The sequence below is a fragment of the Saxophila tyrrhenica genome (assembly GCF_035928015.1).
Source record: "Saxophila tyrrhenica strain CCFEE 5935 chromosome Unknown scaffold_12, whole genome shotgun sequence".
In the NCBI taxonomy this organism is placed as follows: domain Eukaryota; kingdom Fungi; phylum Ascomycota; class Dothideomycetes; order Mycosphaerellales; family Extremaceae; genus Saxophila; species Saxophila tyrrhenica.
Genome location: NW_027041744.1, coordinates 40218 through 66269, shown reverse-complemented (window position 1 = coordinate 66269; position 26052 = coordinate 40218). Strand labels below are relative to the sequence as shown.

Below are 26052 nucleotides of genomic sequence, written 5' to 3'. Positions count from 1 at the left end.
CCTCATCTCCTCGATGACGAAGCCGGAGTTTCGGTTCTGCTCGAGCTCATCGGTGGCGGCGGAGGCAGACTCCAATCCATAAATTGCGACTCGCGATACGCTCCAGAAAGCGGCCTCTCGGCTCGCAGCGGTGAGCTCCACGGCGGGAGAGGTAGAGAAGATTCCGAAGTCATCTGCTCAAACCCAGCATCTGGCAATTGCGGAGACGATTCTCGAAGTGCTATTGTAGGTGCTTCCGAGAGCATTGTATGTGGCAGCTGGTCCGCAGACTCGGCCTCATTGTCATCGTTCTCGTCGATTAGAGGCAGCTGCAGCAGCGAGGCCTGCGTGGGCACGACGGTGCTAATTTGTGACTGATGTATCGCAGGCGGCGAAGAGGGTATCCTCTCAACTGCATCATCTGGTAGTTCGGCCGTCACGTGTGGTGCTGGCACAGGAGGCGGTGAAGGCACCTGTTCATCAAGAACGAGAGTGACATCTCCAGGCTCATCACTACCGTCGTTGCTGTTCAATTGAGCCCACGATTCTACTTCCACACCACCTGAGCAAGCTTGAAGCAGCTCGTCCTGAAGTTGCCCTGACTCGGCGGAGCTTTCCTCCTGCACAACAGGTAACTGCATAGGCGCATTCGAATTAACTCGAGCGTTGCCTAACCGACAGCCACGGTCTAGGTCCTCGTCGTCGTCCGTCTTGCTGTCCGCATGCGGCTCATGGATAGCCGGCGGTGCTGGGCGCTGCGTCTGAGTCCAGCCAAATCTTGCAGCGTCTCGATCGAGAGCTGCATTGACAGGATCGAACGTGGCTTGTGTGTAGCCAGTGTAGGCTTGAGCGTCGTTGTAGGCGTCATACTGGTGGCTATCCTTGCCGACATCATCCGAAAGCAACTCTGCGGAGTCGCACTGTGTGTCCTGAACGGTCGAGACCCTCTTCAAGGTCGGAGGTGACTTCGCTTTTGGTCTTGCGACAGGCGACTTCACGGGACTTTCCACCACTACTGTGTTCGACAGATCGAGGTCTTCGGGTTGTGAATCCTGCACTGTGGCGGTGCGACGAAGCTTTCGCGGTGGCGGCCTCTGGCTCGGTGAGTGATGTGGCACATCAGTAGGTAGAACTGCATGTAGATCTGGCGTAGCAGCACGCGGCGTTGTATCATTTAGGAGCACCTTTTGGGTCTGTGTTCGAACTTCGTCCTTCCGACTCGAGTTCTGGCTTTCCGGTGCGGAGTCGTCAGGCGCAGCTGACTGTACGTTGGTGCTACGCTCCTTCAGAGGCGACTTCTGCATATTCGCTTTACGCTTCGAGTCTCGAATCGAGAATCTCGTGCTTGGGGGCGTCTGCGAAGATGGAATTTCTTTCTTGAGTGGTTTCGTTGGCGTTTGAAGACTGACTTTCTTGTTGGGCCGCGCCGAATCAATCCCACTGTCTACTCGAGGTGAAGAAGGAATGTCTTGCTCTGACGTCTCTGGAATCTCGGGCATATTCTCTGTGTCGAATCTGTCGTTCTGTGCCTCGCGTTGCTGCCCGTACATCTGTTGATCGGGCATTTCCTCTACTCGCTGTCCTTCTTCGTCGTCGTCCTCCCAAACCTGAATATCACTGTCGTCGACGCCGTGCTGTCTGCCTAAAGGAAAATCCACCATTTGCGTCAGGGTAGACTGCCCGCAGTCCTTACTGCTCAACTTCGATTTGCGCTGCTTCTTCCTCGGTCTTGGCTCCTCGAACTCATCATCACTCGAGATGGAGATAGTGTCGCTGCTTCCACTGGGCGTGCTGACGAAGTCGAGCTGTGTCAAAGTCGATTGCTTCTTCGGTAGTGCAGGTACGACTGGTCGCTCTCTAGCAGACCTTCTTCTGGTTGGGAACTTCTGCTGTCGTTTCGGTCGTGATACAGGCTCATATGTTGTCTTCGGCGCGTTCCTCGAGGGCATAGCGTCGTCCTGTGAATGTTGAGTTGAGCGCGGACAGCGACGACGCGTGGGTTTTTTGGATGACGCGATGGAGTTGGTAGGCCGAGCGCAGCGAGTCATGTTCCTTGGCACTTCTCTGGACTCCATCTCTTCCAACTGACGGCTTCGACTTCAACTTCAACAAACTGAAAACACTTCAACGAGCAGCATGGAAGCTACGACAGGACCAAATGCCCATGAAAAGCCTCCGTTAGGTATCAAGAAGATATACAAGAAATTCCAGAGGCTGGACAGGGCGGCTCTAGATCGCGAGCGAGACTCACTGGACTTCAGCCGTGACAACAACGTCGACCCCGAGGTCCGACAGTCGCAACTTCTCAAACTGTCTAGCGAAGTGAGGCAAGCTTTCGTTGATTTCCTTGAAATTGACAACGCCACCCTGGATGGGACAAAGCCATCAGATGCCATGCCAACGGTGTACGAAGTGGCGGCGGTGCCCGGTAAGTAGCAGTCATACTTCTCTCCCCAGCATCATCTGAGAAAGGTAGGACTATACATCTATCCTTCTCTAGTACCTTCAGACGTACAGCTTGCTATGCTCGAAAAGCTATTGCTACGAGATCTCTGCAACCCAGACCACAAGACAAACGTCCACATCCATCACAATGTCCCTTATCCTGATCAGCGGGCGGACAGATCAACCGCGTCGTACTTTGACGCTTGTTCATCATCTCTTGACTTCCAACCAAAAGACCCGACCATACACAAGCCATTTAACACGTCTCAGTACCTCAACAAGAAGCTCCGATGGATGACTCTAGGAGGTCAGTACGACTGGACAAACAAGGTCTACCCCTCTGGATCTCCACCACCATTTCCACAGGACATCAAAACGCTTGTGGAGCATCTCTTCCCAATGAAAGCGGAGGCTGCCATTGTAAATCTCTACTCCCCTGGTGATACGCTCAGCCTGCATCGCGATGTCAGCGAGGAATGCGATCAGCCGCTCGTCAGCATCTCTTTGGGGTGTGATGGAATCTTCATTGCTGGGCTTGAGGGCGAAGACGGGAATGGTGGACCCAGAGTAGCTGTCATGAGACTCAGGTCAGGCGATGCCGTGTTGATGAGCGGCGAAAGTCGATATGCTTGGCATGGTGTCCCGAAAGTGCTCGAAGGGACGTGCCCAGAGTGGATGAAAGACTGGCCAGGCATGCACTCTGGCTCGGACGGTAGTGGACGATTTGCTGGCTGGGGAGGCTGGATGGCGGGTAAGAGAGTCAATCTGAACGTTCGACAAATGTTTGCATGATGAAGAGCAATGGTCGAGACCGTAAGCATTCCCAATGCTGGACGAATGCTGGAGCTAGCTCTGAACCAAGGCCCAAGCATCCTTCCCTATTCACATGCACGTTTTGGAGGTGAATCCGCTCACCCGCCGCACCTGGAATGTTCTACAGATGGTGCGAAGCTTTGCAATTCCTGGAACCCTGCTCGGACAGCCTTCTAGCGTACGGGCTTCGTTGCAAGCACACTTCTAGGCAGTTCACCTAGGCCAGCAAGCTGAGAACTTCACCTTGCCGCAACCACACCGCGCACAGCACATCTCTCCGTACGAGTTCAGGAGACATGGCAGAAGATCGGCGGCAGCACCACCTGGAGGACAACAGAGAAGACGACATGGTGGAGACTATGGCAGAGTACATGGCAGCTAAGGAGGCCGAGAAGGCGACTGGCAACGGCTTCGACTTCGAGGAACATGGCATGCAGCTGATCACCCATCCCTCCTATGGGGCTACAGACGCAGCTACGATCGGCACGAACGCCTTTATGGCCGAGAGTTCATTAGTCCCGCTAGAGCCCACCTCAGCATCCAATACACTTCAACGGATGCGCGCCAACAACAACCTCCCTCTTCCTAGACGAATCCAGCTTCCACCGGCTCAGCATGCTCGCACGGAAGACGGTACGAACGCACTGGAGTATTGTACGCTTGAAGAGATCATTGCGGTCAACAGCGTGATGTACGCAGGATCCTACATTGGTCGGCTCGATTCTCCTCAGCAAAGTCATGAGGCGAAGAGCAGGGTGGCCATCTGGCAAAATGCCCCGCGGCTCGATGCCCACTATCAACCTGCCAACACCACCTTCCAGCCCGGGCTGCACAACTCACAATTTGCTCCGCTTGACTCGGATGTTGTCGCCATCGCCCCATTCAGCCCCTCGACACTCCCCTGGCAGCATCCACCGCAGCAAAGCTTCCCAACCCAACCGACACCCGTCCACAACGGCACCATCGCTCTGCCACAGAGCATCCCACAATCCAGTCCATCTCCACAATGCCGTCCCCAGAAGAAGAGAGCCGACAGACTCACCCCGCTCCCCCGCTACCCCGAATCCGACCCCTCCCACGCCAGCCACCCCTCCCACCCCGCCAACGCCCTTCTCACATCCACTTACCGACCCGCCGGCCACAAACCCGTCTCCGTCGACCCCTACCTAAGCAAACCCTACGCCACCGAAATCGCCTGCATCATCCGCCTCTTCAACCACTCGGAGTACCACTCGCACTACCGCGACACCAACGCCGCGTTGCGTACGTTCGCATGCATGATGTGGGGGATCGAGGACTGGAAGATCTGGATGGGGGAGACGCCGATGCCGGATGTGAAGGAGGGGAGGGATAGTGAGGGGGCGGCGCTAAGGAGGTTGGAGGGGTTGATCGCGCGGTTGAGGGGGGTGAGCCGGTGTCATGCGGTGATTTTGGAGGAGTGCACGGGGAGGGAGGATTGGAGGGTTAGGTTGGGTGTGTTGAGGGAGTGAAGAAGGGGTGGAAGGGCGGTTGAAGGATGCAGTGTGGGTTGGGACAGCTGGGACACCATTGCAACATCACAGTGGCCACAGTCGTCTCCGGCATGTGGAAGCCTTCGTGGCACTCCGTAACATGAGTGCGTTATTCTGTTGCGGTCACGACGCGGAGAAGATGCTAGATCGATTGTTCATGGTATGTAAGGTAGTAGCTTTAGCAATAATTCCTTGTCGAAATGCCCTCCTGTCCATCGACTCGCAAGCCATTGTCGTAAACTGATCCGTCCCTCGCTTTTGCCGTCACCCTCATACGCAGGCAAACGTAACAGAGCGCTGGCCCCCCGCAGAGCTGTCGAAGCAACCCGTCCTTCTTCCCTCAAGCAAAAGCAAAAATTGAAAAGCAAAACCTCCTTCCTCATCGTAATTCATATCTTCGTACCGTCGTCAGTACCTATAGCACCACTCACACATCCCACTTTTTAACTTCCGCAACAGGATAGTCAGGGCTGCAAGGATCGTACTCCACCGTCTTTGCACTCGCTCTAGCTTTGACCCTACGCCAGAGCAGCCACACCATGATGTCCTTCACAATAGCCAGCACCGCATACGCCGCAGCCCCGATGGCGATGCCGAGCAAGAGGACCCGGTCGGCTGTCGTGGCAAGGTCCAGAGTTGAGCGGCAGAAGCCGAGAGGGCTGTAGGTGAAGACGGAGATGTAGGCTAGCGCTGTGATGATGTTAGCAGAGTCTTGATAGAGGACGTGAGGGTACGTACCGATGCCACTGCCGATCGCAGCGAAAGCATTCCCGATGAAGGAGAAGCCGACGCATCGCTCCCAGAGCCCAAAGCTCAGAAGCGTGTAGACCGATGCACAGGCAATGAGCGCCAGCACGGTATCAAAGCTGGCACGAAGCGGCTCCCAGCCGAAGCCCACCATGCTTGGAAGCGCAGCGAGGGTGAAATTGACCTCCCTCACTCGGTCGCTGGTCTCGATGAGCGTCGCCGTAGTCTCCTTCTGCATATTCTGGTATTCTTTCTCCTTCTCAATACGCTGTTGGATCCAGCGGTCGGAAGCTTCGCGCTCCTCCCATAGTGCTTGCTGATGAATGGTCATGAGCTTATTGACAACTGAGATGTCACCAGTGATAGCGCCCAGGCCTGTAATGAACTCCTGCTGCTGCTTCTCCCGCTGGAACGCTACAAGCTGCGTCAGAGCCTCGATGTCACCAGCTGCATTAATGAGGCCAGACCTTAGCGATTCAAAGCCGTTCTTGACCTTGGCGGCGGATTCACCTGCCGTGTTGGCGATAACCACACTCAAGCCAGCGACGTCGTCTTTAGCCCACTGAACGCCGTTGCGAATGTCATGCACTCCTGTGGCGATGTCCCGAAGACCTTCGTGCGCTCGCTCCAGCTCTGCCCAGAAGTTCTTGATGTGCTCGATCTGCTGCTCATTCCCGGCTGCTAAGTCCATCTGAAATTGAGGCATGGCTGTGGCGAGCTTGCTGAACTCTGCCTTGAGGTCGTTGAATTGCTCGAAAGCATCCTGCAGCGACTCACTGGCGGTCACAGCTGTGTTCGCGAGGACTTTGCCGATGTGGATCTGGTTGTCCTTCTCAATCTCGCTACGCACTGCGCGGCAGTAGAGGTGCGCGTTCTGGCGGTTGTTGCTGTAGCTGGTCCAGGCCTGGGTAGAAGCGCCCAAAGCCTTGCGGCACTGCTTTAGGTTCGCTTGAGTGATCTCATCGTAGTACTGGAAGGTGTTGCTCTGTTCAGTGGCTTCCTGCTTCCCCCAGAATCCACGGGTGCCGCGCTTCTTGTTAGCTTGGGTCGAAGGAACGAAAGATTTGCATGCATCTGGGACCGGATAGTCTGCGCTGTTGAGTTCGCAGACCGCAAGGCGAGCCGAGTAAATGTCGGCTTCCTCATCGATGAAGAGGTCAGACCCACGCTTGAGCTCAGATTCATCATCGGGGTTAAAGCCTTCCAGCGCAGAGCAGGTATGCAAGAGGGCGCTTGTGGCGAGCTGAGCACACGGTGGCAGAGTCTTGACGTGGTTTGCAATGCCTTGCAGATACTGCAGCCGATCGCGCACGGACTCGAACACGATGCTGTGGTCGAGGTCGACATCCGGAATCTTAATGGGTGCCACCGCTGTGGGACCTGTCGAACGTCAGTAGCAGAATCATAGAATGGGGTGTGCGCGGATAGTGCTCAGTCAGACTTGGTTTCTTACCACTCTGTTGCCACGATGCTGCGAGGCCTATCAGTGCCGTGCTCGCGAGCATGGCCATCCTGAAGTGTGGTGCCATGGTGATTAGTGCCGCGTTGGGAAACAACCAAAGGTGCCTCAACCTCTCGCGCCCTTGTTGTAAAGGTCGTGTAGGTTGGAGGCCGATCTTAATCGACCCGCGTGTTATTCGCGGAAGATTCTGGAGGCCGTCTGGGTATTTAAGGAGAGGATTGACGGAAGGTGAATGGAGGTTGCGTGATTGTTTGGACCTGCAATGTGGATTGGACGCGTTGGTTCGAAGGTGTATCAGCTCAAGGTGGCAAGGCAAGCATTGGCCGTGATGCCCTTAACGTCGTTACAGGTTATCTCACGTGCCGCTGCCTCCCTTACATGTGCAAAGTGATATCTCGCGTGTTGGTGGCCTGTGAAAGGAGAAAGTGAGGTTGTCGTCGGGAGGTGAGGTCGGGATTCTCCGCGGAGGTGAGCCCGGGCCACCCATATCCATTGAGCATCGAAGACGACCATCATTTCATCTTCTGCAACACGACCATGGCATCTCTAATACACTGCGCGCGCTCATCAAGAGCATTACGGAAAACACTCGCACCACGAACGACGCAAGAAGTCACCCTGCCAGCCTTCCTTGTCCCGGCCTTCACCCACCCCCCATCCTGCCAGCAAGCTCACTTCACCACCTCCCCACCATGCCGCTCGAAGATCGGCCGCGCGCCGCTTTCACTACCCCCCGAAGTCACGTTCACCATCTTCGACGCCCCTCAAGTGAAGCAAGGCCGGAGCATCAGCCGCAGTGAACCGAGCAGAAAAGTTGAGGTCCAAGGGCCGTTGGGGAAGATGAGCCTGCAGATACCGCCTTACATCGACATCACGGCTGGTGAGGAGGGCAAGACATATGGGCTGAGTATATTGGATGCGAATGATAAAAAGCAGAAGGCTATGTGGGGTGCGTTACATGTGAAGCATGTGACAACAGGCTGTGACTGATCATTATGTTCCAGGCACAACCAGAGCATACCTCCAAAACCACATCCTAGGGGTCAGCGAAGGCCACACCGCTATCCTCCGCCTCGTCGGTGTAGGCTATCGAGCGACCGTCGAAGGCAAAGCGATCACGAAAAAGCCTGAATTCGAAGGCCAGAAGTTCGTCTCCCTCAAAGTCGGCTACTCGCACCCGATAGAGCTTCCAGTCCCCATGGGCGTGAAAGCAAGCTGTCCGCAGCCAACGCGAATACTACTGGAAGGCATCGACAAAGTAGTGGTCAAGCAGTTCGCGGCAGAGATCCGAGAATGGAGGAAACCAGAACCATACAAGGGCAAGGGCATCTTCGTCAACGACGAGACCATACGGCTGAAGGCGAAGAAGATCAAGTAGACGGCTTGCACTGTACTCATACGGTTGTATCATATGGCACCACAGCCCTTCATCTTCTCGTGAATCTGCACACCATTCAGATCATCAAACCCCTCCACCCAGACCCCCAACCGCACCAACTCGACAATCGACCACTTCTGCAACTTCGCCGCCACCGTCCTCGCCTCGTCCAGGTCCTCGATATCACCCAACATCACCATCCTCCGCAGCGGACGCAGGTAGTACGCCTTCGCTTTCTTAAAGTCCAATCCCGGCAACTCAGCAAGCTTCGCAACGACTTCATTCGGCGTGGCTTCGCGGAGCGACGCTGGCGTCGTGTAGCCCGCATCATAGAGAAACCCGACCGTCTTTGGCGTGATCGCTAGATGCGTCTTCAGCTTCGCCTGCTGCTCTTCCTTCGTAGCCATCTCCGATGTAGCGTACTCGTAGTACTCGTAAAGCTCGTCTAGCCACTCGCGGAAACCGCGGCGTTTCTTGCTGACCTTTCTGAGCTGGCGTGTGAACTTCTTCGCTTTCCGCTCTTCCTCTTCGAGTCGTGGAAGTTTGGCTTCGTCGACTTCCTCTTCTGAGTCTTGAGGAGCAAGAACAGGAGGAGAGGTCCTCGTTGTACCGCCGTATGCACTCGTAAGCGAGCTGGATCAGGAGATCGGTCAGCGCGTCGTAGATCGCGTCGAAAGCCTTGGTCTCCAGAGCTTGGATTTCTTCGTGGATCACGCCACCAGTGTAGGCAGCATCGAGAGCAGCTGCGAGAATGAAGAAAAAGAGATGGAGACAAGTATGGACAATTGACGTGCCATATGTATCCTTGCTGCTGTACACTTTTTATGCTCACTATGGGTATACCGCGACGAAAACGCTCCCTTGAGCTTCTATCCATACGCTTCGCCATGCAGTAGAAAGCAAAAAGCAAAGTCGTAGTAACGTTCCAGTCATCTTCTCCTGATCTTGACCCTTCGCGGTCTGTCGTAGTAGGCCTGGCCCTAAGGCTCTTTTCCACCAGATCCTGAAGTACCCTTGTTGACCTCCGCAGATGTCCCAAGCGGACTCCTGACCTTCGGCTCGCTCTGCGCGCGTAGGAAGTGCTGACGACTCCCAGCAGTGCTCGGCGGCGTAGCAAGCAACGACATCTGCGAAGCCGTCCGACCCGCACCACTCCTCGTCTGCGCCGGCGTACCACCTCTTGATCCATTCCTTCCCGAACCAGACACAGGCGCTGACGGCATAGGCGACGGCGACGAAGGCATCCCTCCACCCTCCTCTATTGACGATCGAACCATGCCGGGCGGACTCGACATCGGCTCATGCATATCCTCCCGCCACTCCCCGTACCCTTGCCCCGTGAAAGCGCCAGCATCGAACTCAGGCCTTGGACTTGCCCTGCCCCTCGCATGCTCCAAGTATGTCTCTCCACGCCGCTTGATCGGGCTCTCATCATACGGATCGAAGCCCACTCGCTTCACGGCGTCATGTCTCAGCCGCTGACGGTAGTCCTTGTCCGGTCCGGCGCCAGCAGACGAGCTGTCTTCGAGGAAGAAGTTGAGTAGTTCGTCTTCGATCGCTAGATGGGATTCTTGGCGGAATTGCTGGAGGGCGGTGAGTTTGAGGAGCATTTCGAGGAGGGAGAGGCTGGTTTTGATTATAGGGGCTGGACGGGCCGGTGAGGTGGTGGGGAGGTGGGCGCCGTTGATCGCTGGAGAGGAGGTTGGGGTTGAGGCGCGGAAGTTTAGTTTGGAGAGTGCGCCTGCGAGGGTCGTGGCTGGTGAGTCCTCCCGGCTGCTTGTTGGGCGAGACGACAATTCCTCTGGGTCTTCTTCAGAGTCGGGTTCTTCGGTGTAGACTTCGAAGGCCAGCCATTCGGGATCGAGGTCTGGAGGGAGCCGCCAGGCTGTGTGAAGTTTCTCGCCGTTGATTCGAGCTGGAGACTCTTTGCTCGGAGTGTTGGGTGCAGACTCGCGATGGATCTGGGCATCGACCTCTGACTGAGCGCCATTTACCTCAGTCTCTCCGATAACAGAATCGTCAAAGTACGCATCTTGACCCATCTGAGACCGATGCATCATCCTCCTCGGCGGCTCAGCATGAACATCTCTCCTGAGCAGCAGCACAGGATTATTTGTGTCGCCATCTCCGCGGATGTTGAGGATCTTGCCTGTGTCTGCGTAGAAGACCTTTGATATCTCATGAACAGGCACAATGTCTCGAATGCCGGCATTCGCCACATCCTCGAAAGGGCCAGGCAGTACCTCGCCATCGTCGAAGGTGTGCACGCGATCGTCGTCGAGGTCCTCGATAATGACGATTTGATATGCGAACTCTCCTGCTTTCCCCTCTCCAGGAATAGTACCCTCATCCGCAACCAAACCACCGTTCACAGCACTTGCGCCGCCACCTGGTAAATCGTACAATGCGTCCAGAGGTACTCTTACGAGCTTCACCTTCGCTTTGTGCACGACTTCCTTCCACGTCATCTCCCTCTCGCCTTCTTCCCGCCCTGTGTGTCCGGCAAATAGCATGTACAGACTCAGCGTGTATGTTGGACCGACCTTCACGCGCCTGGCTCCTGGCTGAGTGGCAAACTTACTGTCCGCTGCAGTGAGGAACGTAGACGCTTGTAGTAAGCGACTGGGGCTAATGGCGCCAGAGAGTTTCGTGCTCAGGTTCACACCAGAAGTCGTGATGGCCAGATTGATTAAGGGGATAGCGTCGTCAATCTTCGTCAAGAGGGCTTTGATGGTCCTAATAATGCGCTGTAGTTGGGCTTCCGCATCCTGTCGAACCTTCGCCTGGCTGGACTGCTTCTTGATTGACCTCTCATCGTTCGCAGCGTCGCTCAATCGCGTACCGAGACACTGAATCTCGTATCGGATAGCCTTGGTAAGCGAGACGGCAGACTCCAGACTGGTGTTGCCTCTGGCCGAGATGAGCTCGATCATGTCAATCGCGGGACTGATGATACGAATCTTGCTTTCCAGACGTAGCTGCAGTTGACGAAGTTCATCGCGCGCCTGCGAACGGGGCGTTTCCTTGAGTAGGCGTGCGCATTGCTTGATGGCGTATGTGGTGGTGATCGTGACGCCCGATCGGATGGCATAATTCATGGCCTGGGAGGTGACCCGGCCCAGAAGAACGTCCATGGTTGATTCCCGGACTGTTCGTGCCTGGGGATCGAGCTCGACTCATATGTTGTGATGTGAGTCGGGTCGAGGAGGAATGTCGGAGAAGAAAGACCTCATGGTGTTGTTGAGTCACACCGTAGAGGTACAGGAAGCATAAGAAGTTCCCTGTAGCTGCCTATCGGTGAATGTTTTTCGTTTGCAAGAAGAAGCGCGAAAAGAACAGGTGAGCACGTGATTCAGCCACAGCGCCACACCACCCCACATCCCTCGTTTTCGCCGCCAAAAATGTCCAACATTCACTTCGACTACCTCAACAGCTTCGACGACTCCAACTCTTCATCACGCCGGAATACAACCTCGTCCACGGTGCAACACCACAGCTCAGAAAGATCTGCTAAGACATCGGCCACCGCGCCGACAAGAGGCGGTGTCAAGTACCGAGTAGCCCACGAGCGGCACGCACTACCCTTGCTGGACGACGAAGATTGACTCGTAATCATGGCCAACGGACAGCCCGACTCGTGGGAGGATGAGATGAGGGACGAAGACCTCGCCAACCAGACCCAACGGCAGATGAACTTCCAGGGCGGCAACAGCTTCCAGCCAGGCGCACAGAGCTTCCAACCCGGTGCTCAGACATTCCAACCTGGACAGCAATTCCAGCAGTATGGCTATGGGCAACAGTACAATGGATATCAGCAGCAATACGGTCAGCAAGGTTATGGGCAATACCAGCAGTACGGCTACGGACAGCAGCCTGGATATCAGCAATACCAGCAATATGGCCAGCAGCAATATCAGCAGCCTCAGCAACCACAGCAGCATTCGTATGTCCCTCCACACCAACGGCAGACCCCAATGATTGCCAAACGAGGGGAAGCATTGCCGAGTGCGAACCAGACACAGCAGCAGCCAGCAGCCCAAGCACCAAAGCCTGCGCCGGTAAAGAGTGCGGGTGGAGCGGCACCCGTGAAGACGCTCTCACTCAGCGCATCAGACACAGGAGCAGCCGCGCCGAAGGTCGAAAAGTCTGCTGGCGGCGCAAAGGTACTCTCCCTGGGCGCATCTACACCACCTGCAGCAAAGCCGAAGGAGGAATCCAAGCCCGCCGAGCCCACTGGCGGCAAGAAGGTGACTGCTGCCAAAGCAATCGAAAAGACGGGCGAATCTGCGCCCGCTACGGAAAAGAGTGGAAACACTTCTCCCACGGCATCTGGACGATCATCGCCATCCCGGGCAGATGCTAAATTCGAGCAGCGAAAAGCAGACCTGGTAGCCAAAGAGCAAGAGAAGGAGGTCGATGAGGAGGCGTTGTCTGAGCTGTACGGGAAGGAGCATGTCAATGTCATCTTTCTGGGGCACGTTGATGCTGGTAAGAGTACACTGGGTGGCAGTATTCTATATGCTACTGGCATGGTGGACGAGCGGACAATGGAGAAGTACAAGCGGGAAGCCAAAGATCTTGGACGAGAGTCATGGTACCTTTCATGGGCGCTGGATCAGACTAAGGAGGAGCGATCAAAGGGTATCACTGTCGAGGTTGGCAGAGGATTCTTCGAGACCGAGAAACGTCGATACTCCATTCTGGACGCACCAGGCCACAAGAACTACGTACCAAACATGGTACAAGGCGCTTCACAGGCTGATGTGGGTATCTTGGTCATTTCTGCTAGAAAAGGCGAGTACGAGACTGGTTTCGAGAAGGGCGGTCAGACACGAGAGCACGCCATGTTAGCCAAGACCCAAGGCGTGAACAAGCTTGTGGTCGTGGTCAACAAAATGGATGATCCTACCGTCGAATGGTCCGAAGACCGGTACAAGGAATGTACCAGCAAGCTCACCCAGTTCTTGAAGGGTCTCGGCTACAACCCCAAGACCGACCTTGTCTTCATGCCCATCGCCGCTCAACAGACTCTCGGCATCAAGGAGCGAGTACCAAAGGACGTGGCCGCGTGGGCAGACGCACCAGCTCTCCTCGAATACCTCGATTCCATGCAGACACTCGAGCGCAAGCTCAACGCCCCCTTCATGATGCCCATCGCCGCCAAGTATCGCGACATGGGCACTCTCATCGAAGGCAAAGTCGAAGCCGGCGTCATCAAGAAGGAGAACAAATACCTAATGATGCCCAACAAAGCCGAAATCTCCATCTCCGCCCTTTACGGCGAGACTGAAGACGAAATTCCTCACGCCACTTGCGGCGAACAAGTCCGTATCCGCATCAAGGGTGTTGAAGAAGAAGACATCTACCCCGGATTCGTACTCTGCTCCCCAAAGCGACCTGTCCACTGCGTCGCAGCTTTCGAAGCTCAGATCCGTCTGCTCGAGCTGAAGAGTATCCTCTCCGCCGGCTTCAACTGCGTGCTCCACATCCACTCTGCAACGGAGGAGGTCACTTTCGCCTCGCTGTTACACAAGCTGGAGCCCAAGACGAACCGCAAATCGAAGAAGCCGCCTGGTTTCGCGAAGCAAGGCATGAACATCATCGCAAGGCTGGAGGTGACCGGTGGGGCGGGAAGTGTTTGCGTCGAGAGGTTCGAGGATTACCCGCAGTTGGGTCGGTTTACGTTGAGAGATCAGGGGCAGACGATTGCGATTGGCAAGATTACGAAATTGATCACGGATCCGAGTCAGGTGCAGGATGGGACGTAGGTGGAGCTGATGGCAGAGTATGGGAGTTGTCTGTATGACATGGCATTGATGGGTTAGATGAATGCATAGGGTAGGTGGCTTCGGTCATATCATGATTTTAGAGAGTTCGTGGAGCTCGGCGGACTGTCCATACGACTTCACGATGCAGTACATGATGGCATTTTCCCTCCACCCCGAACATGCTCAAGTGCCGGCCCGCCTCACAGCAAATGTATTCGCCGTAAACGTCCCGTCCGGATCCGCCCTCGCCCTTACCTTCTGCAGCCTCTCATACTTCGCGTCATCTTCATAATAATACCTCCTAGCCTTGTGAAGATCAAACTCCCCGTATGAACCCCAAAGCACTCTTCGATCCTGCCTGCTAAAACACCCCTGCGGCCCATTCATAACCCTATCATTTTCCTCCTGCCACTTCTCCGCCACGTGCTTATACGACGACTCCACAAAACAATCCAGCACGCAGCACACCGTCGAGTCGCGCCAACTGTAGCTCGTCCCGTTATCCGCGTTCCGGCAGAACATCGACTTTTCCCCACCAAAACACTGAATTTGACACGAAAGCCAGCACTGCAAGAACTCCTCCTTGAACGACGGGCGGAGAATCTCGTCAATGCGGTCGGAGACTTGCTTCACCCAGCCATCCCGTCCTAAAGTAGTGCTGTTGGTCAAGTACGACCTCTTCTCATACGGATGGTCGAACTCCCTGATGTCCCTGAAAATCCACTCGCCCGTCATCTCCGACATGCGCTTCGGCGTGTCCTTGCCGAACTCATCGATGTGCAGTCGCCATTTCCCGGCATTCGCCAAGTCGGCGAACCATTTCGGGTCATAGCGGTCATTCTCCGCGAGCGGCGCCCATTGCGCGTAGAGGATGATGCAGGGTGGCCAGGACGGCATGCCGTCGTAGCCGAAGATGTCCGGGTGGTCGCGCTTCATGATGCCGTCGAGCTCGGGGACGAGGTGGAGGAGGGGGAAGTCGGAGCTTAGGACGCTGACGCAGAGGTCGTAGTTGCGTGGGAAGTCGGGGGTGTCGGCCATTTCGGCGACTTTGTCGAGGAGGGCTTCGACGGTTGATTGGTTGTACCACCTGTGGAAGGGTCAGCTGGTGTTTCGTACGGTGTGAGGTGGCTTTGAGTGTTTGGGCTTACCAGACAGCTTTGATGCCTCGTGGGCCGTCGGCACCGATGAAGTCGTACTCGGAATCACCTGGACACGTTAGTCGCTGTCGGAAGAAGTGTGGTAATCTACGATGTACTCACGGTGTACCTCAATAGTGTAGTGAGTAATGACACCAAAGTTTCCCGGACTGCCCCCTAAGATTGCCCAGAAGAGCTCGGGATCTGACGCCTTGTCGACTACCTTGATCTCTGCATTGTGGTCGACCAGTCTGATCTCCCAGATATGATCACCAAACAGCCCGAAGCTCCTACCGAGCTGGCCATACCCGCCAGTCTGAGCGTGTCCGCCGACACGCACATCGGTGCATTGGCCGTGCGGAACGAACAACTTGTTTTGCTTCAGGAAGCCATTGAACGATCCCAAGTTCCAACTGACGCTCGCATTGACGAAGGTCTTGTCGTTCTTCGTCTGCTGGATTTCTGGGTCCTTGATCACACGCTGCACCATCTGCTGGACCTCTTCCCTATGCAAGATGCGCAAGTCGTTCTTCGGGTCCAGGAAAGTCTTCTTGAGGTCGAGAAGGATGTTTGAGCCGGAGGTAGAGCATGCTCCACTGTACTGGTGGCCACCGCTTGCAATGGCAATGGCTAGTTTCTTCTCCTCTGCGTACCGAACAGCAGTGATGATGTCTTGTTCATTCTTCGGTTGGAGAATCAGTCCGGGATGCATATCATGGTCAATTTGATGAGTGGAGGTGGCGTATTGGTAGTTATTGTTGCGCCAGGCCTGCTGAAGGAGAGGGTCCTTCGAGTTAGGGTACTGAAGGCCGCTAAAGTTTTGTATGGTGGCCATGGCACATAGCACGATGTGTTGCGAAAGTAACACCGCAAAAGAGAAGAGAGAAGAGGAGATGTATGTGTTCGAAGAATAATCGCATGACTTATAGCTGGAGAGGGGGTACTTACCGGACCATGCTGCAGCGAACAGGAGTCTCAGCTTGCACGGCTGACAGTTTGTGGGTGTGAGGCAAGTACGTGTCTTCTCACGCCATAGAAACGATTTGTCTCTGCCACAGCCTGCCACAGCCTGCCACAGCACAATGGGGCTGGGCTGTCGTTTGGTAGCTGTCAGCCATGGACGAGAAACGTATCCTTTGCAGACTCGAGCTCCGGAAGACGACTTCAAGATCAGGTGATTTCTCTTCTTCCGCATCAGACATCCTGTAGAGTGCTCAAATGCCATTGGAGCCTTAGCTCACGCCTGCGTCTGGGTCTCTGTGCAAAATGCAACAGGCAGGCAGTCTCTTCTCAGCTGATGTGTTTCAGCCATCAGCTCGCCACGAGCGATGCAGTGCCATACAACCGCACTTGACGGTATCTGAACCGTCCTGTCGTGCTCCAGAAGACGGTACTGCTCGCTCGGTTTCTGAAGACTTGGACGGCCCGTGGTCTTTCAGCGTCGAACGCCTGAAAAAGGATCTTGATCGTCGCAGACCAGCACGTCCATTCAGCATGGGCTGAGCAGTCTTTCTGCTTGAGCGGCAGGAGCGGGTACGTAGATGGGCTGAGGTGGTGTGATGCTTACCTGCAGAAGTCGCAACCTCGAGTTGCGCGTCCGTTGAGCAAAGGCGGCTTGCCATCAACAGATAGCGGATGCATTGGTGAACATTCGACACTCCTGTCCCATATGGCTGTTGTAGCAAGAGCATTCTGATGGACGTGAAGTAAAAGGTCATTACCTTAAATTGCACAAGATTTCCATCCCGAAAGCCAGCGAGGCAGCTGAACACAACGCCGAACCCCGAACGCCGCAAATACACATCGCCAATGGCTTGGTATACATTTTCCAGGTTAAACTTCTCTTCTTCCTCCCCCGACCAAGACAAAAGACCTGTTGCCTTCCTCTGCTGATGTAAACAGAAAGATTCGAAACGTGTCTGTAACTCCGTTAGAGAGCCAGGCAAAAGCATGCCGACGAGTATAAGCATGCCTGCGAAGACCTTGTCGAACGGTAAGACAGTCACAATTTACTTCCCATGCTCCCAGTCCATTCTTCTTGTCCTCATACCTTTCTCAAAATCCTTCACAAGATGCCTCTCCAGATCACCGTCCTTCCAGCGTCTACGCAAGCCGGCCGGGAAACCATTAGGTCTTTGCTCGCGGAGGGAGAGCCGCCGCTCATCCAGGCCGTGTATCGGGACGTCTCGAAGGCTCCATCAGAGTTCACGAGCCATGCCGACTTCAAGGCCGTGAAGGGTGATGTCTCCAGTGGCACTGGACTGGACTTTAGCACTTCTGATGCGGTCTTCTATATTCCGCCTCCGACCTATGATGGCACGGACTCATCGGAGTTTGGCCGCAACGCAGCGAACAACGTCAAAGCTGCACTTGAGACAGCGTCTGGGGTCAAGAGGATAGTTCTTCTGTCCGCGATGGGAGCACAGAATGACAAAGGCGTTGGCATCTTGTCGATCAACCATGTCACGGACGAGACGTTGAAGACTAGCGCGGCTGAGGTTGTCGTTGTCAAGCCGGGCTTCTTCATGGAGACTTGGGTTTCTGCTTTGGACACGGCGAAAGCGGACACGCCGTACTTTGATTCCTATATCACGCCAGACGATCATGAGATCGCGGTGGTAAGCTCTTTAGTCTTCCAAGCATCTGTCATGCGGAACACTGACTGTCTCCTAGGTTAGCCTCGACGACATCGGCAAGGTCTGCGCACAACAGCTGCTAGACACCGGTAACTCCTTACCATCAAGCCCATACAGCGTCAACCTGCGTGGTCCGCGTGATTACAGCGCCCTCGACGTTCAGTCGGCACTCCAAGAAGTCACTGGAAAGAAGGTCAAGATCAATGCCATCAAGCCTGACCAACTTCCGGCTTTCTTCGGTCAGCACGTGCCTGCACAGTATGCGGACGAGCTCGCGGAGATGACAGCGGCTTGTCTTCCCGGCGGACTTATCGCGAAGGAGATGGTACAGGAAGAGGGGGTTGCTAGAGGTCAAATTGAGCTTGTGGAAGTTCTGAGAAAGGCTGCGGAGAGCGATCTGGGTAGGGAGAGAAGTGGTGCTTTCTAATGGTTCGATGATTGTATCTTTCTCTTGCGGTCGATATGACGACAAGCAATCTGTGGTATCCAAGTACTCTCGTTGTGTCCACTGAAAGACCTCGAATGCTGTGCTGTCATTGGTCTTCCACGATCGTTCCTGCAGATCGGAGATCTGCCATCTGAACTCAATCTCCATCCTCTCGACTCCTCTCCCACCACGATGGTGATGTCAATGATGCGTGCGACATTCTTGTCCTCTGAGTGCAAGTCAATGACGGGGATGGCTGGGGTCTGGTTCGGAACTGCTTCACACATGTAGGCTCAAGGTAGGACTTTCAGTCCTTTTAACGCCCCATTGACTGCTCGTGCCTAGCAACACTTCAATACTGTCGTCTGTTGTACTGTCAAGAGTATCCTGCTCGATCACTTTCTTTTTCTCTTGAAGCACGAGAAGCCCTAAGATCATCATGCCTCCGAAGGACAAGTACACCGACCCAGAGCTCCGCGACCAGGTCAAGGAGGAGATCCAAGAGAGCGACAAAGGCGGCGCTCCAGGGCAATGGTCTGCGCGCAAGGTTCGCCGTCCTCTCGAGCCATACCGAAGTCCGTCGACTAATCCGATTTACAGGCTCAGATGATGGCCCAAGAATACAAGAAGCGCGGCGGCAGCTACAACACCGACAAGTCCCAGCAGGACGAATCGCAAAAGAATCTCTCCAAGTGGTCGGAAGAGGAATGGCAGACCAAAGAAGGTTCCGGCAATGCGAAGCAGGAAGATGGAACGGAGAAGCGGTACCTCCCGAAGAAAGCCTGGGAGAATATGAGTGAGAAGGAGAAGGAGGAGACGGATGAGAAGAAGCAAGAAGAGTCCAAGGAGGGCAAGCAGTTTGTGCAGAATACGGGGAAGGCGAAGCAAAGTCGGAAGAAGGCTAATGAGGAGGAGAGTGAGAAGTATGAGGAGAAGAAGGCAAAGGAGCAGCAGCAGAATGGAGACGAGGAGGACGAAGAGGAAGAGGGTGAGGGTGATGATGCCGCCGAGGCAGACGACAGCGAGGAGGAATACCAGGATCCCAACGGGGACGGTGAGGACGACGATGGCGAGGAAGAAGATGATGACCAGGAAGATGAGGGCGAAGACGATGCCGAGCAGGACGAAGAGGATTCGAAACCCTCCGCCGGCCAAAAGCGCAAGCAGACTTCCAACGGTCCATCTTCCAACAAGAAGCAAAAGCAGACCTCTTCGAACAAGAACGGCGGCAACGCACCCCCAGGCAAAGTCGGCTCCAAACACATGAACGCCGAAGAACCCGCGCCTCGTGGCTCCGCAGACCGCTTGCCCAAGGAAGGCCAGCAGGTGACCTGGAAAGCGATGCCCGGATACGTTGACGGGAGTGTGGAAGAGATCTTGATGAAGGAGAAGGAGGTCGAGGGTAAGACGATCAAGGCGAGCGAGAAGGATCCGAGATTGGTGTTGAAATCTAACTCGAGCGGGAAGATATGTGTTCACAAGCCTGAGGCGTGTTTTTATGAGTAGATAGCTCTCTGCTAGATGGGGTTGTATAGTATTGTACGAGTACGTTGATAGTTGTACCTGCTGCTTCCCAATCCAGTTGTACAGGCAACCTTGTCCACCTCATCCGGTCAGAGCCATCACACTTCAGTAGTATGGCTCGTCACACTCCCCTTGCGCTCCACCTCAGCGACTCTATGCTCAAGATCATGCTGCTCGAAGTTCTTCATATTCATCGTGGGCACGAAAATAGGTGCGTTGGTAAACAAGTAGTTCATCTCCTCGAGCGGCCGCTTCTTCGTCTCTGGCTGGATGGCCCAGAAGAACAGTGCGTTCGTGAAGTTGCAGATGATCTGGTCGTTAAGTCAGCGATACGTGCTCGTTGTCGTGCAGGGGAGGATACGTACGAAGAGATAGTAGTACTTGTAGCCAAGGTTTTCGATGGCAATGGGGGTGACCTGCCCGATCATAGTGTTGAAAGCAAACGAGGTCATCGTAGCAATACAGACACCCATTGACCGCGTGCGTGTGTCGAAGATCTCGGCTGGTACGATCCCTACGGCGTTGTCAGTCGCGCGAGTTCGTCCAAGTAGTCGGTCCCCCTCTCCCTGTACTTACACGAAAGAGGCCCGTTGGACACAGAGAACGAGAAGTTGTAGATCCATGTAACTATGATAAAGCCTGCGTTCAGGGTTAGCGACTGTGTCAGACATAGCAGGGTTCTGCCCATTAGTCTCTTACCCCACGATGCTGCAGTATTGTTTGCAACGCCCGGCGGGAACTTTGCGAGCAAAATGGTCGCGATGATGAAGGTCAGGCAGTTGCCAAGATTGCCTCCGATCATCAGCCAGCGGCGGCCGACGTAGTCGACGAAGAGGATGCAGAGGAATTGCGCAATCAGCGCTATCGCCATCTTGTTAGCTGTTTGTAGATGGTAAGGAATTGTTGGACGCGTTGTTACTTACCAATGACCGAGGAGATGGCTTGGTACTGCAACGCCTTGTCGCCAGGAATACCGATTTGGCCGAAGATGACCGGGCTGTAGTACTGGATAGCGGACACGCCGGTCATCTGGACACTGGCTTGGATCGAACAGGCGAGGAACAATCGTCGGAAGGAGCTCTTGTTGGTGAACAGCTCGACGATCGACTTGGCTTCGTGCTCGTGCTCGAAGGTGATCATGTCCTGGATTTGCTGGAACTCGGCTTGCACCCAAGGATCCTGCTCGTTGCCGTTGGCGTGAAGCTTGGCCAGAGTGCGAAGGCCTTCCTCAACCCTCCCGTGGTCAATGAGCCATCTGTTGGTGAAGCTGTCAGTATGTAGTCTACCATCTTGATGCGTAGAGTTCTCACCTTGGACTTTCCGGGAAGAACATGATGAGAAGCGCGAGGAAGCCAGCTGGAATGATCTGAATTCCGAGACTGACCCTCCACTGGTTGCTGTCGTCGTTGTCGAAGCCCGTGTATGCCCCGTACGAGACCCAAGAAGCGATGAGAGCACCCACGCCAAGCATGAATTGTTGCAGACCAGTGACACGTCCTCGGATGTCCGGATGGCAGAGCTCTGCTTGATATGGCGGGATGATCATGACCAACGCACCGACTCCGAGGCCTGCGATGGCTGTTGCTTCGTGTCAGCACTTGATCCTCCTTCTGCCTCGGAATCCCGACATACCTCTTCCAGAATATAGATAGGCCAAGCTCTGCGCGCCAGTCTGCAGTCCGCCGCCCACGATGAATACAACACTTCCGACCAAGATCGTCTTCTTCCTCCCAAGCCAATCGGCCATGGGCCCTGCATACGCAGCACCAAAGAAGGCTCCGCCCGTAAAGACGGAGACGACGGCTCCAAGTTCATTCGGGTCAGGACTGAATATTCGGCCGAAATTCTTGCTGTTGACAGCGCCAGCAATGACACCGAGATCGTAGCCATAGAGGGAGGAGCCTAGAGAGGCAAAGACACAGACAAGGAATTGGTACCACTTTGGTGGGAGCGCCATGGTGGAGGAGGTAGAAATTGGACAGCACAGAGATGCTTGACCTACCATGCATGGGGCTCTGTACCATCTTATATCAGTTTTCTTTTAACCTTAGACTTTAAGCCATTTCCAGCCCTCGTGACAACGAAGGGGATCCATGCTGTTTGCACGCGGCGGGCCCATGTGGAGACTGGAGAGATTTCGCGGAGAATCTCCAGTAGCTGGGCCTGGGCAGCATGTCGGCAGGCACGAGCCGGGGCATCTTCTGCTGTTCTGTCCAGACGGAGTAACCAGGTTCGCTGGCGATACAAGGTTTGGTGGACGGAGGTCAGTTTAGAGCTCGGGTAAGTGCGATCCGGACGGAAGTTTGTTCTTCCACCAATAATCAGCTTCTCGTAGCTCGACGAACAGCGATATCCTCATGATTCATGTTTCTTTCTACGAAGTCTAGACCACGCAGCTGATAGCGTCAAGATGGTCACGCTGGGCGAGTAGGCGCTTGCCACTGCGGCCGCGCTTTCAAGTATGGACATTCCAAGCCGGGAGAAGGACAGCGAGATATGAGTGGAACAGGGAGAAGTATCCCGGTCTTGTACCTCCTAGCGATAAGTATACAAAAAAAGGGTATCTCCTCTGCTCTCGTCACGAAAGTCTCAGAAGCCCACTCCTCCATCGAAAAACTCCATCGTTTGTCAAGACTAAATACATGACCGCATAGCAAACACATCATCATCAAACCGTGTGGAAGCAAGAAGCTCTCGAAGCCGCAGGTCGCATTTCCCAGCTCAATCGTCCGGCGAGCAGCATGCGGTCGACTTCGAGGATAAAGGGGGTATCAAGGTGAAGTGAAGAAGTTCTTCAGGGTGCGATCAGAACGCCACCAGCCCCACGAGCCCGAGCACAGCAGCAAAGCCGACGCTGTCGACTGCGAATCTGGCTGCTGCGCCCGTCGCTACGGGTACTGGCGATGTACCGGTTGGGCTGATGCTTGCGCTCGACCATACGCCTGTTTCAGTCGCGCCTGTTCCAGTGGCGCCAGTTGCGGCAGTGGTGCTGTTGCCGTACGCATAGCTGCTGACGGCGCTAGCGTGCGATGAGAAAGAAGACGAAGACACCGGAGCGGCCCATGTCTCCGACGTCGAAGATGAGGCCGGCGGAGTGGAAGTCGCCCATGTCGTCTGCACGACGCGCTCGACGGTGCGCGTGATGGTGTAGGTGGTGGGGAGAGTCTCTGCGATCGCGAAAGAAGCGGCGAGCGCCGGCGCGAGGATGGTCGAGAGCCGCATTTGCGATGGCGTTCTAGAAGCAGTCGTGGGTGGAGAATGGATCGTGCCAGACAGCTGGGTCGCTGCAAGATGACGGTGGGTTGGAATGTAGATGTGTTGATGCCAACAACGTCGATGGTCGAATGCGAAAAGTCGGATGGCGTGGTATGCGACGAGCTGATCGAAGGGTCAAGTCGATGGCGGGACAGTTGAAGCCTGAGTCGCGCTTGAAGATGTCGTGTTGCGATCCTGGTGAAACGTGTTGGATGCAAGCGCTTGGTCGTTTCAGATATGGTTGCGGTGCGACAGGTCCCTCGTGAAGTCAGGAGTGCGACGACAAGGTGGTAAGGACGGTGGAGACTGTGTAGCCGTGTGTGCTGGTAAAAGACTGTGGTTCCGAGTTGGTCGGTGGAAAGTCGTTGTCGCTGTCGTCGTCAAACGTTCTCTCAGCAAAGAAGAACCAGAAGGTCACTCAGGAAGGCGACACCTCGCACCTTATCATCATCATCATCATGCGGGCTGCCTTCAATCAATACCCGGCGCAAATTGTGTCATTGGCGCGCACATCCAATCGCCTTGGGGATTGGGCGGCTTGGTGCTCAGGAAATAAAATTGCGTCTGCAGTCCTGACTGTCGTGACAACAAGCCCGGACTGCTGGAACGAGGCCTCGACAATTGATTCTACTTCTTGCGTCGCAACGTCTACTACGATGTCCTGCCTCTACCACACGATGCATTCGTTCCGACCCCATCGTGCTGAAGCAACTCCCCGTCGTCCCTGAAGTCAAAGCAATTTAAACTAGCGCTATCGTGAGATTGTGTCCCTGTTGGCGCCCAACAAGGTTACAATGATCCGTGCGTCACCACGCTTCTCCAGACTCTCTCCAGACGCTTGTTCGGAGATTTAATACAATTTACGAATCACGACAAGCACGCGAACCGCGACGTGATGAAGAGCCGCGGTTGACGGCAGTTCGTGCTCAGACACATCACAGTGTCGAGGTCGAGAAGTACAGCAACGGCCATGTCAACGGCGAAATTAGGCAAGGAAGCCTTCATCTTCCTACAGTAAACGTTCAATCCTCTAACTCCTAGAGGAATCGTCAGTGTGCTAAAACGGTGCTGGAAGCTGTATAACAATACATTTCTGACATGCGAGAATGTCTCTCAAGAAGGTACCTCATACTCCCTCCCTCCCTCCGTACTAAATAACACCACAACCATCTGGCCCCTCTCCCCCACCGCCTCGGCCTCCACCGCCTTCCTCAGCGCCGCCAGCGTCGCCCCGCCACAAGGCCCAGCATTGATTCCCTGCCCTTGAAGGAACTCGACACTCTCATGCGCCTCCCGATCCGTCACCGCCACCGCAACATCCGTCCCATCCCGTAGCGTGGGCCATACCGACTCGATCGTCAACCCAGAGTTCATGCCCTCCATGATCGTCACGCCGCTCTGCACGCCCGTGTTCTCGCCGCAGTGCAGGGACTCTTTGAACCCGGTGGCTGTGTCTGCTTCTGCTGTGACGATGATGTTACTCGTATCAACGCCTTTGTAGTGCGCCACCACGGCTTGTGCCCACAATCCGCCGCCAACAGATGCAATGACAACATTCGGCTTCTTCCCTCCCGTAGCATCGGAGGCCTGCCGATCAGCTTCCTGAAGCATGGTATCGTAGCCCTGACACGCCCATGCAGGGATATCTTCATAGCCTTCCCAGCTAACATCCTGAACCAGCAGAGCGCCAGAGGCTTCAGCGTCTCGCTGCGCGGATGTGAGTGCTTCGTCGTAGGTGCTGCCCGAATCCACCACCAGTTCTGCGCCTTCGTTGGAGATCGCGTCTTTGGTCGATTCGCTGGTGTAGCCTGGTACGTAGACTCGTGCTTTCACGCGGAGGTAGTGGGCTATGCGAGCGACTGCTCTGCCCCAATTTCCGGCTGTGCAGGTGATGAGCTCGATTTTGGTCCCATCTCGCTCCAGAATATCGGTGGCCTCCGTGACAGACGTATTCTCGGGATCGATATCGATCTTCTGGCAGACCGCCTTGTGTACCGCCCAAGAAGCTCCCAGGACCTTGAATGCCGGCAGTCCGAAGCGGTTCGACTCGTCTTTAAGAAAGACGTTGCCTATGCCTAGCTCTGCGGCCAAAGAGGGAAGACTATGAAGCCGTGTCTGGTTGTAGTCTGGCAGAGTCTTGTGGAAGGCTTCAACGTGCGAGAGGTCGCGGAATGGCCATTCCCGTTCTTTGTTGAGCAGTGGGTTCACGAGGACGGCAGGTCTGGTGAAGGTCTGCCCGGGGGACAGGTGGGTGACTTTGTAGTTTTGCATGATCCTGTAATTTTATCCTAGGGATGGCGGCAGTGGGTGGTGGATAGCGTTAGCCATCTCGACGACGAAGGACCGTTGTCTTGTTATATAGGTCGAGGTGTACGCCCTTCCGTTCATTCGTTTTGATGAGAAGCTCGAGCTATGTCACTCTGCCTATTCAGTGCGCCCTACATGTTGGTGCTTGTTGAGCTATACAAGACGTTGTACGTCAGTGCACCTCCTAAGGCGTAAGGCGTAGGAGCTTGCGATCCCGACGTCATCCCGGGCTGACACGTGAAGATGCTCAGCGGACAGGCTCGTTTAATCTTCTCGAGAGGATTAGCTCTGTTGGCTGCTACCTGCTACCTAGTGCCCTACCAAAGGCGTCATACCGCAACGGCAACAGGAGAACGCAGCAGCTGAAATTCCCTGAAATTTGGTGTGCAGAGCACAATGAGTTTGTCCCCGTCGCCTCTGCGGCTAAAAGCGATGGTGCCGCCAGAACGGCCGTCACAATGTAGAATCCCACCGCGGACCAAGCAAGGACCAATGGCCCCAACGGACACACCAAAAACTCGCATCTGTACGGTCTCACGATGCCTGCCTCCAACCCATCAAGAGCGCCCAAGACCATAGGATCCAGAACTCCACGCTAACCCATGCCATCCCAAGTGCAACCCACTGCCAGTTATGCCATACCATGCCACAAAAACAACACGCA

The 26052-nt window shown here is 55.0% G+C and overlaps 14 protein-coding genes across 14 annotated transcripts; 6 read left to right on the top strand and 8 right to left on the bottom strand.

Moving 5' to 3' along the window:
* Positions 1-2: 2 nt before the first annotated feature.
* LTR77_007572 (uncharacterized protein) lies at positions 3-1928 on the bottom strand (the record flags this gene model as incomplete). The annotated part of the gene is made up of 2 exons (XM_064804809.1): positions 3-1621; positions 1673-1928. 2 exons carry the CDS (start codon positions 1926-1928, stop codon positions 3-5), a joined length of 1875 nt encoding a protein of 624 aa, XP_064656651.1.
* Positions 1929-2115: 187 nt separating this feature from the next.
* Positions 2116-3216, top strand: LTR77_007571 (uncharacterized protein; the record flags this gene model as incomplete). The annotated part of the gene is made up of 2 exons (XM_064804808.1): positions 2116-2407; positions 2480-3216. The coding sequence occupies 2 exons, from the start codon at positions 2116-2118 to the stop codon at positions 3214-3216; spliced, it is 1029 nt and encodes a 342-aa protein (XP_064656650.1).
* A 9-nt stretch (positions 3217-3225) lies between these two features.
* Positions 3226-4727, top strand: LTR77_007570 (uncharacterized protein; the record flags this gene model as incomplete). Its single annotated transcript, XM_064804807.1, has 2 exons — positions 3226-3237; positions 3459-4727. 2 exons carry the CDS (start codon positions 3226-3228, stop codon positions 4725-4727), a joined length of 1281 nt encoding a protein of 426 aa, XP_064656649.1.
* A 448-nt stretch (positions 4728-5175) lies between these two features.
* LTR77_007569 (uncharacterized protein) lies at positions 5176-7024 on the bottom strand (the record flags this gene model as incomplete). The annotated part of the gene is made up of 2 exons (XM_064804806.1): positions 5176-6875; positions 6949-7024. 2 exons carry the CDS (start codon positions 7022-7024, stop codon positions 5176-5178), a joined length of 1776 nt encoding a protein of 591 aa, XP_064656648.1.
* A 470-nt stretch (positions 7025-7494) lies between these two features.
* MRPL6 (54S ribosomal protein L6 mitochondrial) lies at positions 7495-8335 on the top strand (the record flags this gene model as incomplete). Its single annotated transcript, XM_064804805.1, has 2 exons — positions 7495-7906; positions 7962-8335. The coding sequence occupies 2 exons, from the start codon at positions 7495-7497 to the stop codon at positions 8333-8335; spliced, it is 786 nt and encodes a 261-aa protein (XP_064656647.1).
* Positions 8336-8364: 29 nt separating this feature from the next.
* Positions 8365-9069, bottom strand: LTR77_007567 (uncharacterized protein; the record flags this gene model as incomplete). Its single annotated transcript, XM_064804804.1, has 2 exons — positions 8365-8956; positions 9050-9069. 2 exons carry the CDS (start codon positions 9067-9069, stop codon positions 8365-8367), a joined length of 612 nt encoding a protein of 203 aa, XP_064656646.1.
* Positions 9070-9315: 246 nt separating this feature from the next.
* Positions 9316-11469, bottom strand: YRB30 (Ran-specific GTPase-activating protein 30; the record flags this gene model as incomplete). The annotated part of the gene is made up of 2 exons (XM_064804803.1): positions 9316-10895; positions 10917-11469. 2 exons carry the CDS (start codon positions 11467-11469, stop codon positions 9316-9318), a joined length of 2133 nt encoding a protein of 710 aa, XP_064656645.1.
* A 480-nt stretch (positions 11470-11949) lies between these two features.
* On the top strand, positions 11950-14103 carry SUP35 (translation termination factor GTPase eRF3; the record flags this gene model as incomplete). Its single annotated transcript, XM_064804802.1, has 1 exon — positions 11950-14103. One exon carries the CDS (start codon positions 11950-11952, stop codon positions 14101-14103), a length of 2154 nt encoding a protein of 717 aa, XP_064656644.1.
* Positions 14104-14286: 183 nt separating this feature from the next.
* On the bottom strand, positions 14287-16074 carry LTR77_007564 (uncharacterized protein; the record flags this gene model as incomplete). The annotated part of the gene is made up of 3 exons (XM_064804801.1): positions 14287-15190; positions 15252-15309; positions 15363-16074. 3 exons carry the CDS (start codon positions 16072-16074, stop codon positions 14287-14289), a joined length of 1674 nt encoding a protein of 557 aa, XP_064656643.1.
* Positions 16075-17311: 1237 nt separating this feature from the next.
* Positions 17312-18302, top strand: LTR77_007563 (uncharacterized protein; the record flags this gene model as incomplete). Its single annotated transcript, XM_064804800.1, has 2 exons — positions 17312-17857; positions 17913-18302. The coding sequence occupies 2 exons, from the start codon at positions 17312-17314 to the stop codon at positions 18300-18302; spliced, it is 936 nt and encodes a 311-aa protein (XP_064656642.1).
* A 439-nt stretch (positions 18303-18741) lies between these two features.
* LTR77_007562 (uncharacterized protein) lies at positions 18742-19808 on the top strand (the record flags this gene model as incomplete). Its single annotated transcript, XM_064804799.1, has 2 exons — positions 18742-18849; positions 18903-19808. 2 exons carry the CDS (start codon positions 18742-18744, stop codon positions 19806-19808), a joined length of 1014 nt encoding a protein of 337 aa, XP_064656641.1.
* Positions 19809-19924: 116 nt separating this feature from the next.
* Positions 19925-21783, bottom strand: LTR77_007561 (uncharacterized protein; the record flags this gene model as incomplete). The annotated part of the gene is made up of 7 exons (XM_064804798.1): positions 19925-20137; positions 20192-20340; positions 20403-20465; positions 20526-20687; positions 20750-21081; positions 21137-21404; positions 21459-21783. 7 exons carry the CDS (start codon positions 21781-21783, stop codon positions 19925-19927), a joined length of 1512 nt encoding a protein of 503 aa, XP_064656640.1.
* An 848-nt stretch (positions 21784-22631) lies between these two features.
* LTR77_007560 (uncharacterized protein) lies at positions 22632-23048 on the bottom strand (the record flags this gene model as incomplete). Its single annotated transcript, XM_064804797.1, has 1 exon — positions 22632-23048. One exon carries the CDS (start codon positions 23046-23048, stop codon positions 22632-22634), a length of 417 nt encoding a protein of 138 aa, XP_064656639.1.
* Positions 23049-24103: 1055 nt separating this feature from the next.
* LTR77_007559 (uncharacterized protein) lies at positions 24104-25352 on the bottom strand (the record flags this gene model as incomplete). The annotated part of the gene is made up of 2 exons (XM_064804796.1): positions 24104-24118; positions 24207-25352. The coding sequence occupies 2 exons, from the start codon at positions 25350-25352 to the stop codon at positions 24104-24106; spliced, it is 1161 nt and encodes a 386-aa protein (XP_064656638.1).
* Positions 25353-26052: the final 700 nt, after the last annotated feature.